We start from the raw sequence: 15295 nt of genomic DNA, 5'->3' as shown, positions 1-15295 counted from the left end.
AGGGGCGGGAGCAACACCGAGGGTTGCGATCCCGAGGCTGGTCCCAGTCTGGTACGGGCGCGACACTGAGGGTGGCGATCCGTTGCCGGTCACGAAAAAAGACAAAAAGGAAAAAAAAAAAAAAAAAAAAAGTGAAGCCTCTCCACACCGTGCCGAGGGTTGCAATCCCCTTACCAGTCAAAAAAAAAAAAAATTAAGCCTCAACTAATTACCCTGAAAAAGACAGTTTAGAACCAATGGTAGGTAACACATCATCTTATATATCCCACCACCACAATTAAGTACGACTAAAATCATCTGTCATTTTTTATATCCATCCAGCACATACAGAGTGTTAAGCACAAGGCAGGCACTCAAAGATTTCCATTCATAAGATTATTTGGACAATTACCATTACTGGGGTATATGAGAATTTAGTTCACCTTAGCAGATGCATATGTTTTTGTTGATGCTATCACCATAATCCAGCAATATAACTAAAGGCATAAGATGGCAGTCACACAGACCTGGATTCTGAGCTCAGCTTCACCATCAACAATATTCAATAAATGTTAACCACAATTATTTAATATTGTAATAATCACTGAAGAAGTTAGACTGCAAAAATGCCAAGTAATTATTCTCCCAGAGAAATGTCTATAAAGTAATTCCATCTTTATATCCTGTCCCCAGCTCAACTATGAACAGTTTCCACTGTCTAGTATACTCTAGGCAGCCTAGTAAATTATTATTTATTTATGTAACTGAAAAAATTGTGGCCAAAAACATCACTTGAATTGCTAAAAACAAAAGAAGAGAATGAAAACCTCTCTTCTTGTTTCTAGACCTAACCTGTTCATAGATGCAGAGCTCCTTCACTGAAAGGGAGGCTGACTCCCCTTGAGAAAGGATCCTACAACAATAGCCCAGCTATATACTGTAAATCATACCCTAAGCCTTCCCCCAAAGGGACTTGTGGGCATTCACTACAGTGACCATGCACTGGGGAAAAGATCTTTCAGGCATTACAAGAAAGTGACATTAAACAGACCTGAAACATCACTGTAAAAGGACTTAACGATGGTCAAGTGATCGGGGAAAAGATCTTTCAGGCATTACAAGAAAGTGACATTAAACAGACCTGAAACATCACTGTCGTTTACCAGTAAAAGGACTTAACGATGGTCAAGTGATCAATGGAGTTTTGGCAAACAAAAGCTGTCTCAGCAAGCTCTGTGTGTCCACAGAACTCACACTATAGTTATTTCCCCAGTTCCTGAATGCATAATTGGAAGAGATATATAATAGGCAACTGGAAAAATCCCCACATTAGCTCTCTGCTCCTATCTGAGGACCATTAAGGTAGGAAAGGCCAAGTAGAAACCACTAGAACTTTCCTTCTCTACAAGGATATTAAACCAAAGCAATATCACATTCCTGAGGAAATTTCTGAGATTAACGCCACTATAAGAGACTTGAAAGATACAGAGGTAATCAAATGATCTTATCCCCATTTAATTAGCCTATTTGGCCTACACATTATGGAAATGAATCTTGAAGAATGTGAATGTGACTTCAGTTGCAGCTGCTGTACCAGATGAGGTATCTTTATTGTTATTGAAGCAAATCAACAAATCCCCTGATATCTAGTAGGCATTACAGTTCCGTCAAATATTTTTCTATACTAATTTTTAAGGACTATCCAAAAAGTCTGCTTTTACCTGGCAGGAATAACAATAAATCTTCACCATCTTACCCTAGGACTATATCTCATGTTCTGTACCATATCCTAGTCTTCAGAAATCCTGATCATCCTAACATCCGGCAGATCAACAATCTGGTCTACTACATCAATAAGATCACACTGATTGGAACAGATGAGAAGTAGCAAGGAACTTAAATGCCTTAATAAGATACACGCAAGCCAGAAGGGGTCAGTAATCCCCAGAAAAACTAAGGATCAAGCAACCTTGGTGAAGTTTCTACAGGTCCAGTGGTCTGGGCATATCAGGATATCCCCTCCAAGGTGAAAGACAAGATGCTATAACTTGTAACACCAACCACTGAAAAACAGGGACAATGCTTAGTAGGCCTAATTGGATTTGGAGCCAATATTTAGCATATTTTAACATACTGCTCTAACCCAATTATTCAGTAATATATAAGGCTGCCAATTTTGAGTAAAGCACAGAAGAAGCTCTGCAACAGGTCCAGCCTGTACTCCAAGATGATCTGCCACTTTTACCTCAAGAGAACATTCAGTGACACTGACACTAGAAGTATCCTTCGCAAATAATGATGCTTTAAAGAGCCTCTGGCAACCTGAGTGGACAATCACACAGCAGAATGCTAGGGTCTTGGAGCAAGGCCATGGCCTCTCACGCAAATTACTGTTCTCCTTTTGAGAAACAGCTCATGGCTTCTTAGTGGTCCCAGATTGAGATTAATATCTACCCATGAGACAAACATCTATGCAATCAGAGCTGTCTATCACAAACTAGGTGTTATCTGAAACACCAAACCATAGTATCGGGCATGAACAAGTATCCTTCATCAAGCATTTTATAAAAGATCAGTCTTGAGAAAGCCCAAAAGGACAAGTTGAATAAACAAGTGGTTCAGACTTCTACAATACCTACCCCCATTGCAATGCCTTCTCCTCATTCCACATCGACAGCTTCATAGGAAACTCCTTATGATGAGATAATCTGAAGGGAAAATACCCTTGGCCCTGATTTACAGATGGTTCTGCACAATATGCTAGTACCACCCCAAAGTGGATGGTTGCAGAATTACAGCTCCAATCAGAAGGACAGTAGTGAAGGCAAATCTTCTCAGCAGGCAGAACTTCAACCAGTATATTTGACTGTTCTCTTTGGATTGATGGAGGGTTGGCCAGAAGGAAAGATTCTCGCTGATTAAAGGACAGTAGCAAATGTGTTAGCTGAATGGTCAGGCACGTGGAAAGATCATTATTGGAAGACTGTTAACAAGGAGGACAAGGGTAAAGGTCTATGGACAGACCTCTCAAAGAGTGTGAAAATATTTATGAATTATGTGGATGCTCATCAAAAGGCATTCATTCCAGAGGAAATGGACAAACTGTACACATTGTACACGTCAGTCAGCTTCTCCCCATAGCCACTCCAGTGCTTGCTCAATGGACCTGTATGCAAAATGCCATAGCAACAGAGATGGAAGCTATGCAAAGGCCCAACAACATGAACTTCTTTTCTCTTCCCCAAGACTAACCAGGCTACAGCTATTGGAGATTGCTTAATCTGCCAACAGCAGTTACCAAAGCTGAGTCACCAATATAACCCCATTTCCCAGGGGGAATAGCCAGCTACCTGATGGCAGGTTGATTATATCAGATTCCTTCAATCATGAATTGGGTGGCACTTGGTCTTCACTGTAACGGATACGTATTATGGGTATGCATTTGCCTGTTCTGCCCACAATGCTTCTGCCATAATATTACATACCAATGCCTGTAGACTAACCAAATGTCTTATGCACCATCATGGTATTCCAGACAACTTTGCTTCTGACCAAGGAAAGCATTTCAAAACAAAAAAGATGCAACAATCAGTTCTTGCCTCTGAAATTCACTGGTCTTGTTGTGTATCACCCAGAAGGAGGTGGCCTGATGAAAAAGTACAATGGCTTACTAAAGATTCATTTTCAACACTAATTGGGAGAGACACCCTGAAAGATTAGAGGTCTATCTTACAGGATAAAGTACATGCTTTGAATCAACAAAAAAATGCATGATACTGTTTCTCCCAGCATGGTCACCATTATACTTAGTAAACCCATTCATAGATTTATTTTAAGCTTTAAGATCTATAGGTCTTACTTCCCAAACAAGAATGTTCCACCAGAAGTACAACAATGGTTCCACTGAATTGGGTGTAGACATTGCTACCCAGCAATTCTGGGTCCCTCTCGCATGAAATGAACAGGCAAAGAAGCAGGTTATTCTACTGGCTGGTATGACTGAAACTGACAAAACAAGAGGAAATTAAACTGATGCTGAATATTAGGGGCAAGGAGAACTCATGGAGAACCCAGGAGATTCCCTGAGGTGCGTTTTAGTACTTCCATGTCCAGTAGTAAAAAATAAATGGATGATTACAACAACTTAAAAAACAGCACCATTGAAAATTCAAATCCTACAAGAATGAAGAGTTGGATTACTCTACCATGTAAAGAATCCTGACCACTTGAGGGGCCAGCTGAGGACAAAGGGAATATGGAACAGGCAATAGAAAAAAGAAGTTATAAATATCAAATATATCTTCTTGACTATTATAGAACTGACGACTGAAGCTGTATGCATATTTTCTTCACTTCTTATTACAAAAATGATGGACTGACAGGTAGACAGATGGACAGATATAGATTTAGATAGATATAGACACACAGGTATAGACAGACATATAGACTTATTATTTTATATAAGAATTTTTGGTGGTTGTTAATTTAGTCTTTAAGTAGCAGAGTTCTGTTACCTTAACAGTGGGACTGTGACTAAATTTTAGTAGTTAACATTACCTACTGATGGATAAAATTATCTGTTGAAACTTTGTGTCTCCCCTTTCTGGGGAAGGGGAAAGAGAATCTTCATTTGTAAAAAGTAGCAAGGCATCTTGTTAAGTAAAAGTATATTTTTGTTGCATGAAATACATATATAAAGTATGTATGGAGATGCTGAGTAGCCAAAGGTGTGTCTGCGACAGTTATTAAGCTACTGTCTCTCAGCTCTAGACCTACCCTTTAATTCTCTGCTCTGTCATGTTGGAGCTGCGACTCTACATATTATATTTCTTCTTTGTCAACCCGTTTCCTGGCTATTAGGTTCTGCCAACAGGAATAAAGGAGGGAAACTGCAAAGCATTGTTTCAGCAAAGAACTTGGTGGCAGTAGTTGATTCTTCCATTCTTCTGTATTTTTATGTTTTGTTTCATTTAGCATCCTCAGAACTAGTCTCACAGAGCTCCCTTACAGGAACTACCATCAGCCAAGTAGCACCTCTCTTCAGACATATGAGTCCCAGTTCCACAAGGCCCTCCTCCAAGTTCCTGAGGTACCAGTTGGGCACTAGTTCCTCCTCAGAAGTCTCAGTCCCAGATCCATGGGGTCTATTCTCTATGTTTCTTGGTTCTGATAACCCTAACCTCTTTTCTTTGTTCCTCCAGACCTACGTGAGAGCTGTAGTTACCTCATCTGTTACCCTCAGGGTTTCACTTTTTTTGTTCTCAAACACTTGTTAAATCAATTCCTTATAATAAATTCTCTGTGTTGAAATTCATAGTATGGTTTCTGTTTTCCTAAATAAAATGTCTCATCAATGTAGTAAGAGCTGATAAAATCATGGTAAATCTACAAAATAATTCAATGCAAATATTAAGAATGCAGATGATCTATGAGAACTGATATGAAAATATACCCAAAATAAATTCTTAAGTAGAAAAAAAAAGCTAGGTAATTACAACTGTTCTCGAGAAAAAAGATATTTGTAAATGCACAAGTTACTTTTAGGAAAATGGTTTTTACCTTCTACCTTATATCCTCAAGTACAGAAGTTTTATATGTGTTACATACTTACTAAAGGTCTTAAAAGAAAAATACAAAAAAATTAAGGAAAATATATCCAAGGATTTAATTCAAAGCACCCTCTCCCACAGACATCCCCCTCATGCCAAAAAATAATTTCAAAGAAAGCACAAAATGGTCTCATTTCAAAGACATATTCCACTCTCATCCAAACTCATAACCTAATGAGGAATCCTCTTTTATCAGTCTCTCAACCAATACAGGACCATCAGGCACTAAGGAGGATTCACAGAAACCTTAGGAACACAATAAGCAAAACAGTTCCCCCAAACTGAAGTTAAAATTTAATAAAAAATAGTTTCAACTTTGAGATGACTTATAAGCACATTATGTTTTTTAAGAGAGAAAAATCTAGAATTAGAATATTTCCAGGGAGGGAAAAGCAAAAGGATGGAGATGTTTGTTCTATTATAACCCCCAACAAGGTAATTTTCTTTAACTTCTTACCTTAGCAACTTTGTGGTTTGCTGCAGTCTCGTGAGATGTATTTTTTAAACCGTCTTTGAGCTGTGTGATGAACAAATCATAACCCTCCATACTAGAAATATCTACCTTTTCTAAACATGCTGATAAGAGCTGCTGTGCCTAAATAAAAAAGATGATCACAGAAAATAAAGCACACACCAAAAAAAGTGAAATTCAGATCCTCATTCAGCTATTTTAATTTGTTACAATTATGATGGGTACTATACTCAACTTACCTACTTTTACTTTTTTTCTTAACAAACCTAATTAATCAAATAATGATTTAAAGAGTTGTCATAAAATTAAACTAGATAAAGCAGTGAGTGTAGTACCACAAAGTAAGGCTTCAGTACGCAGTAGTTATTATAAAACCAAATCAAGATAGCAAAATGGACAAGCTGAAACCATGAGCAAAACTGAAAAATTTAGGGATAACTGTAAAGTCTAACGAGCCTTAAATACTCAAACTATGCAAGACTATGAAAGGTGACATTCACTAAGTCAGCAAGCACTGCGAAAAAGCCCTTTGCATTGTTACCCACATATTCAATATGAACTACCTTAACAGCTGGTAGAAGGAAAAGATTTACACTGTTCTACGTTTATCAAACCAAACCCAGGACCCTATACTTTAGGGAAGACAGTGACAAACTAATGTGATGCCATATAGGATGCCTGGGATGGTGGAAGGTCTACAAACAATATTGTGAACAACATTTAGAGCTGTGATTATTTAAAGTAAAAAGAGAAAAAAACCAACAGCAGATGTAATATCAAGCATAGTGGAGGAGTAGGTAGAAACCAACTAAATATCTAGCATCTCAATGAGTGTAACAGGAAAAATAGTGACTTGATAGTTAATAAATGTTCAAATATTTTATTTTAATTCTTTAGTTCTTTTTAAAACCTGAACATGGGCTGGCCAGTTAGCACACTTGATTAGAGCATGGTGCTGATAACACCAAAGTCAAGGGTTCAAATTCCTGTACCAGCTAGCCACCCCCCCAAAAAATAAACCTGAACATAATTTAACACTGACTTTCATTGTTGAATATATTATATATCCTTTATTAAGATATCAACTGGTCTGTAGTCCCTAAATTAGGAGAGGAAAAAATGTTCAATCCAAGTAGAACTAATTAATTCTCTGTCCAATGACAAAAAAAGATGGCTTCTCTGTTTCTGGAACTCAAATACTTTCATGACAAAAAAGATGGCTTCTCTGTTTTTAGAACTCAAACTTCCAGCAACATGCTTTCAATATTAACATATAATAGAATATGGTTATATGACACTAAATGTGAAATCTAAGTAGATATATTTTGGTATCTTAAAAAAAAAAGAAGCCTATCCAAAGAGAAAAATGCAAAATAAAAACATTTAAATGTACTGCACTTAAAATTTACACATTGACATTTTTTGCGTCCTAAAAATGGGAAATATACTAATTTTATCAACCAATCATATCAATCCACCAAATGCAAAACAATTTATAAACAATAATTAAGCATAAAGGCAGAAACAATTTATCTCATTTTATTAGGAAAAACAGCATTATAATCTTTTATATTCTATTTAAGATGATTCAAAATCTAATAACTTTGAAAAGCATTCTTTCGAATTACATATGAACATCAACCCATACAAAAAAAGAATTTAAGTTAGAATAGACTTAAAAATCAAATAATGAAATTTTAACACTACAGAAAAATACATTTGGCTGAAATTTAAAACTGCAGTTATTGAGAGACATGATGCACAGCAAAGATTATCGGTTGTTCACTAATATGTGTTCCTCCCTTTTTCTTAAAATTAAAAAAAAAGAACGACCTCTTTCCTAGTCTCCTTCTCACCTTCATGTGGCCATGTGACTAAATTCTGCCCAAGGGAATGAATATGAAAAGGGTATGTGAGAGAGAGTTTGTAAAAGAAAAAGAAAAAAAGGGGGAGAAAGGGAAGAAGAAAGAGAGAAAGAGAGAAATACCAGTGTGCTCTCCTGGCCCTCTGACCTCCCTATCCCTATGACTGAGAAATAATAAGACCTGGAGCTGCTGCTGTCTTGAACTCACCAGCAAACTGCTGAGTTAGCAATGCTGGCCCTACACTTGGCCCTGGACTGTTACTGAAAAGAAACTACCTTGTTTAAGCCATTATATTTGGGGGTCTTCCTTAGAGCTGTTTAACCTGTGCTGATGCATAGTTCACACCTAAAACACCACTTCAACAAGCACCAATTAATTACTCAGAGGAAAGATAAGTATTTAAACAAAGTTGTGTTTGATAAGTCAAATCTTTGTTTTTACAGGGGTACCATGTAATGCCCTTAAAGGAAAACTTCATTTGACTTAATATCTAATAAGTCTAACATTACATTAAGAATAAGAAAGAGCACATTGATACTTATTTCAACTTACCTCTGTAACGGGTAATTCAAGTTGAACCACATCATCTTGCTTTGAAACTGGAGTTTGCAGAGCAGTGTCTAACAACAAGATTCCATTAAGGTCCTTCCTACACCCTATTGCATAATCATCCACAAATATAACTTTGTCCACAGCAGAAATATACTGACATTTCACCTGTCCACCTGGTTTAGCTGTTAAAAAAACAAAAATTCAACACTTAAGATTTTAAGACCAATACAGTCCATTAAAAATAAATGTTTACATGGCAAATTTGCTCTAAAGGAGATTATTGTGGCAACTGATTAAATTGGAGTATTTACTATAGACTAAAGTAGCAATGTGAAATTATCAAAATTTGACAACTACACTGCTGTTATAAAAGAGAATATCATTTTTCTTAGAAATAAACAGAAATAGTATGGGGTAAAAGGGTATGCTATATGCAATCTACTCTCAAACAGAGCAAAAGTAATATATATATACATGGGGGAATGATAAGTAAATGTGGTAAAATGCTTAAAGCTGGTAGAAATGGATAAAGGGTATAGGAAATTCTTTGTACCACAGTACTCTTGAAATTTTTTTGTACATTCAAAATTATTTCAAAATTTAAGTGTTTGGAATGAAACACTTTTAAAAATTAAATATTTTCTTTATGTCATTTTTTGCCTATGGAGCATAAAGGCAGCATGAATAGGTACTAGATAATTACCTCAAAAGTTCCTGAGGGCTTTAAATTTGAGATGAAATAGAAAACATTCTTAAAATCTACACCATGAAAACCAGTAAAGCTTCTAGTTCAACCACCATTGAGAAGGCATAGTCACTAAGTCACTTCCCGTAAGTTTCTGCTGAGTCAACAGCAGAAGTATACTTTAATGAAGAGCCATAGAATACACTAACCATAAAATTTCTCAGAATGAGAATTTCGAGAAGTCTTACAAAAGATAGTATCCAATAGGCAGAAGCTTTATATATAATGCCCCCAAAAAGTATGAAAAAGATAACATCCATTTCTATATTTAAATTATAAAGAGATTTATAAGGAGATTATTGTTAAGTGTTTCTTCCATAAATACAGAATTTCTATAAAGATACTTTAAAAATTGATCGATTGAGAATTTTATTGCATTAGAGAAGAAACTTCTCTGTGAGCAAGCAATCCTGCTGCCAGCATAACTAAACTCCTACCACAATTCTATAAAACACTCCTGTTACTAGTACTGCTGATGCCTAATGATAAAAAAGCAGAAAAGTGTAAATAAATCAGGGTCCTACTCATCAATCTCTAAGACAACTATAAAACATGTTATTATCAATGAATATTAGGGCTGGCTTTCTTAATCACAGATTACTATAGCTCTCTTGGGCTCTAATAGGCAGCTTGGAGGCTTTATAAAACTGATAAGCAACTAATCCATTATCTACATAAAACAAAGAAAAAATTCATGGAATTTTTATAGAAGAGTTCCAGATCTGGCAGTTTAAAATATAAGTTAGCATACAGAAAAGCAACCTCTGTGATAACATAAAATAGGAATATTTACTAGTATTTCTGATCTGTAGGTAAAACCACAAGAAACAATACAAATTATTGGAACTCAGAGTAAAACTGTATAAGAACTTACAGTTTTAAAAATCAACAAATTTTTAAAAACTACAAATCCCACTTTATTGTTTTGGAGGTATGCAATCAGGTACAAACTATAAAAATCACAATTTTGTTAAAACTTTCTCAGGTATAAAGTGTGAATCCCCAGGGTTTTTAAATGGGTTTCCACACAACCCTAGGATTCCATATGATGTCACTAGAAATTCCTCAAGAGAACATGACTGAAAAAAAGTCAACTTTTTTGAATTTCTTGCATTATGTAACACTAGCACTCAAAATAATGGACAATGAACAGTCTTTTAGTAAATTCTTTAGAGGTCTTCCAGGCCCATAGGGCAGCATGCAATAGGACCATGTTCACCTGGTTTAGTCCATTCTCAGATTGTGACCTGAGTTAGGAAAGAGTATTCAAAATGGCGAACGTTATATTGCACAGAGGGGAAGACAACAGGCTGAAGTCAGCCATACTCCCTCAAAGGCTCTTAGGACCTCAACTAATTCCATCTGCAAAGATCTATTTCCAAATAAGGTCACATTCCAAGGTTCCTTGTGGATAAAAATATTGGCGGAAGATTATTCAACCCACTCAGACCCTTTCTCTGAATCTTTTTTTTTTTTTTCCTTTTTGTCTTTTTCCGTGTCCGGCAACGGATCGCAACCCTCAGTGTCGCCCCCGTACCGGACCAGGACCAGCAACGGGATCGCAACCCTCGGCGTCGCTCCCGCGCCTCGCTCAGCCAGTGAGCGGGAACCGGTCTGCACGTGGGATCCGAACCCTCGGCGGGAGCGCCGCCGCGCCTCCCAAGCGGCGCACCACAGCAGTGCGCCACTGGGCCGGCCCTCTCTGAATCTTTTACTCAGCCTAAGAACTCTATTTTGAGAGAAAGAGCTTTGTTAATTTAGTCTGATAGTACGCTCAAGTTGAGATTTAATGATCTGCCCCTAGACAAGTCCAAGATTTCTGTGAAGGAAAAGAATCCTCCAATGAACAAAGAATATTTTGTGGAACTTTTTACTTTCTTACATGTTCACCTAGCCTCTTCCTAATTAACAAGCAGCAAGACCAAGGACAAAGATTCTCTAATTTCAGTTAAAAATGAAATCCATGTGTGTTTAAGTCTGACTCAAAATTGAATATTTACACAGCAAAAAAACAGTGCAAGTTTCACAATGAGAAGTAAATTTCAACATTTATTTTTAGTTACAAGAATAACAATTTCAAGACCATAAAGACCCATAAAAGAGATCAAGAAATCAAGAGATCTATATTGGAGCCTGATTGTGTCGTTAAGTAAGAAAATATCTTTTCAATCTTGTATAATATTGTATCTTAGGTTATGCTTTTCCTCATATTGCTTTGGCTCATGGTTTAGTAGTATTACTATTCAACACTGTCAATAAATTTTAATGTTGCAAATAAGATTAATTAAATTCTTATAATCTACATGTAAATTAAACATAATCTACATATAAATTAAATCTCCTAAACCTAATTTTTAAAAAATTAAATGCCATTTTGGCATAAATCAGTTATGAACAGAAATTCATTTTGTTTGTCTTATGAGTTTTAAATGTCTGAAAATACATTTCTTTAAAAAATATAAGGTATGGTTAGCTAATGTTTATGTTTTCAAGAAAAAATAGCTAAAAAGTCATTTTTGGTTTTTAAATGGGGGAAATAATTCTATAAATACCCTACACGATACTCTGTTCCCTATCAGAATTTTGTACAGAAGATATTTATAGAAAAACTTTTAAACCTACACAGATAAAGTTTTAAAAAATTCAAGTAGGAAATTTTAATGGAGGAGAAGCTAACATTTCCTCTATCTCCACCAGAAATTGGCAAACCTCTTTTGAAAAAGGTTAGATAGTTAATATTTTAGGCTTCACAAGCCATATAATCTCTCACAACTACTCAACTCTGCCACTGTAGGGCAAAAGCAGCCGTGGACGTTAAGTAAATAAATGGGTGTGGACATATTCCAGTTACACCATATTTGCAAAATCAGGAGGCAGCCTGAGAGCCACAGCTAAAAGGGCAAAACTAAAAGGATGGGGAAAAAGGTACGCCATGCAAAGGGTTAAGGTGGAGTGGCTATATTAATATCAGACAAAGATCAGAGTAAAGAAAATTACCAGGCAAAAAGAAGGGCATTACATAATGATATAAGTGCCAATTCACAAAGAAGCATTCCTAAATATGTTTGCACCTATCAGAACTTCAAAACAGGGCTGGCCCATGGCTCACTTGGGAGAGTGCGGTGCTGATAACACCAAGGCCGCGGGTTCGGATCCCATATAGGGATGGCCGGTTGGCTCACTGGGTGAGCGTGGTGCTGACAACACCAAGTCAAGGGTTAAGATCCCCTTACCGGTCATCTTAAAAAAAAAAAAAAGAACTTCAAAACACATACAGCAGCTGAGTTCCAGTCAAGATGTCAGAATAGACAGTCGCCAGCGTCACTCGCTCCCACAAATCAACCAATTTACCACTATAAAAATGTAACAACAGCCAAGCTGGAGCCACTGGAGCTCAGGGCAAGAGGAGGAGAGACCAATGGAGTTCATGAAGGGGAAGAAGCCACAATGAGAGAAAGAAAAAACTGCTCGGAGCGCTTCGGGCTGCAGCCGTTTTAAGGCTGGAACTGCTGAGCACATGGAGCAGGAGCCCTTTGGATGGAGTTGCTTGAAGGTAGCAGGGGAGAAGAAGACCTTGGTGGCCCCAGGACAGCAAGACCACTAATAGGGTTCCTGTGGACCCACACAGGAGGAGCCAGAACAGCTGAAAAAGGGGAGCCATTCAGAGGCCGGTGAGTCATCACAAGGGACTGGTGTAGGGCCCGTCCCATGAGAAGTGTTTGGACCACGGGTGGTGGGGGAGACAGGCCCACCACAAGAACAGTGGGAAACAGCAAGGACAGCCGACCTGCCCCCCAATCAGCACAGGCCCACTCAGAGGAGACTGGTCGGGAATTCAGAATTGAATAGGATGCAGTTTGAGGAAAAGACTCAGGCCCAGATCAGAGTTCCTAAACGACCCAGGTGCACCTGGTCTCTGGAGAGCCAGAAGTACCTATAAGGCCAACTATTAAACCCTGAGCTGCACAAAAAGTCTTCCCTAGGGAAAGAGCAGCAAAGCAGCAATTTAGCTCAACAACACAGCTCAAGTACTGGTTCCCACAGGAAGTTCCCCCATTTTAGAAGTAAGCAAAGGACAAAAAATTAGTTCCAGCCCAGGCACACGGCCAGCCCCTTGGGGCCCCACCCAGGGACCTGGGGCATGAAGTCAGGGACCAGACCCCACCACCACCAACAGGCATACCACCAGTGCCAAGGAGCATGCCAAAAACATCACCTCCACATGGGTGGCCCACCATAGCCACCACATTAACCACAGCTGCCGTGAAAGTGTCTAGACACCACAACCACCGCACAGATGGTCTGCCAGCCACTGGAGTGCACTGACACAAGGAGAGTCACGAGTAGAGATCAGAGAAAAAAACAGGATGTCTCTCTCTAGAAAGTCTATTCCAGAGTGATAGAAGCAGCATCTGCTCTATGATAATATTGGGGGACCTTGAACACACTTTTCAGCATTGGACAGATCACCTAGGCAACAAATCAACAAAGTAACCATTACTCTTTCAGAGGGAGAGAAGAAATCTAGGGTTGTCAGTGGTGGGAGGGGGGAGGGAGAGGAGGATAGGGAGAGATTGGACAAGGGGCATAAAGAATAAGCACAATTTGTAACAATATACATACTAGTAACATTGATTTGATCCACATGTCAACAGTGAATCCCAAAAATATGTATAACCAATTATGATTCAATTAAAAAAATAAAATATAATTTAAAAAAAACACATACAGCAAAAATTAACAGAATTAAAAGGAGAAATAGCCATCCATAATTATAGGTGGAGACTTCGACACTCCTCTCAGTAATTGATGGAATTAGTAGACACAAAACTAGATATGAAGAATCTGAACAATACCATCAACCAGTTGACATTTGTAGAATATTCCACCTATCAAGAGTAGAATACACATTCATGCATATGGAACACTCATCAAGAGAGATCATAACCTGGGTCATAAAAAAGACTTTAACAAATACAAAAGAACAGATATTAAAAGTATGTTCTCTGACCATAATGGATTTAAAGTAAAAGTCAATAACATAAATATAACAGGAAAATTCTAAATACTTGGAAATTAACTAACATACTTCAAAATAATCCATAACTCAATGAAGTCTCCAGTAAATCAGAAAATATTTTGAGTTGGGCCGGCCCGGTGGCGCACTGCGCTGGTGCACCGCTTGGGAAGCACGGAGGCACTCCCGCCGAGGGTTCGGATCCCACATACAGACCGGTTCCCGCTCACTGGCTGAGCGAGGCGCGGGGGCAACACCGAGGGTTGTGATCCCGTTGCCGGTCCCGGTCCGGTACGGGGGCAACACTGAGGGTTGCGATCCGTTGCCGGACACGGAAAAAGACAAAAAAAAAAAAAGGAAAGAAAATATTTTGAGTTGAATGAAAATGAAAAACCTCAAAATCTGTCACATGTAGTTAAAACAGTGCTTAAGAATAAAATTTATAGGAATTAAATGCTTATATTGAGGTAGGGAAGAACATTTCAAATCAATAACCTAAGCTTCCTATAAGAAAGTAGAAAAAGAAGAGCAAGATAAACCAAAAACAAGCAGAAGAAATAAAAATAATAGCAAAAACTAATGAAATTAAAACTATTAAAAAAAAAGATAGAGAAAAAAAATCACTATAAGCAAAGCAAAATAGTTATTTTAAGATTAATAAAATTGATAAACCTCTAGCAAAACTGACGAAGAAAGAGAAAACAAATCACCAATATCAAGAATGAAAGAGGTAATATACTATAGATCCTGCAGACATTAAAAAATAGTAAGAGAATACTATGAACAACTCTACACACATAAATTTGACAACTTAGGTTGTCAAAATAAATAAATTTGGTACTGCAGATGTTAAAAGGACAATTGGGGAACAATATGAATAGACATACCCATAATAAAAGGGACAACACAGGGCCGGCCCAGTGGCGCACTGCTACAGTGCGCCGCTTGAGAGCACGGTGGCGCTCCCGCCGAGGGTTCGGATCCCACATACAGACCGGCCGCTCAGTGGCCGAGCGAGGTGCGGGCGCAACACCGAGGGTTGCGATCCCGTTGCCG

At 37.9% G+C, this 15295-nt stretch overlaps 1 protein-coding gene across 2 annotated transcripts in view; it reads right to left on the bottom strand.

Moving 5' to 3' along the window:
- The window catches only part of BIRC6 (baculoviral IAP repeat containing 6), a 252572-nt gene that overhangs the window by 217192 nt on the left and 20085 nt on the right, over window positions 1–15295 (bottom strand). For both annotated transcript variants that reach the window (XM_008569149.1, XM_008569150.1), the window contains exons 2-3: window positions 8478–8659; window positions 6046–6183 (exon numbers count right to left, since the gene is read on the bottom strand). In XM_008569149.1, coding sequence (XP_008567371.1) covers window positions 6046–6183; window positions 8478–8659 — 320 coding nt within the window. The remainder of the gene's footprint in view (window positions 1–6045; window positions 6184–8477; window positions 8660–15295) is intronic.

The sequence above is a fragment of the Galeopterus variegatus genome, unplaced genomic scaffold, assembly GCF_000696425.1.
Source record: "Galeopterus variegatus unplaced genomic scaffold, G_variegatus-3.0.2 Scaffold468, whole genome shotgun sequence".
Classification (NCBI taxonomy): Eukaryota; Metazoa; Chordata; class Mammalia; order Dermoptera; family Cynocephalidae; genus Galeopterus; species Galeopterus variegatus.
Note: the sequence above shows the minus strand (reverse complement) of the source record. Positions and strands in the feature narration are given on the sequence as shown.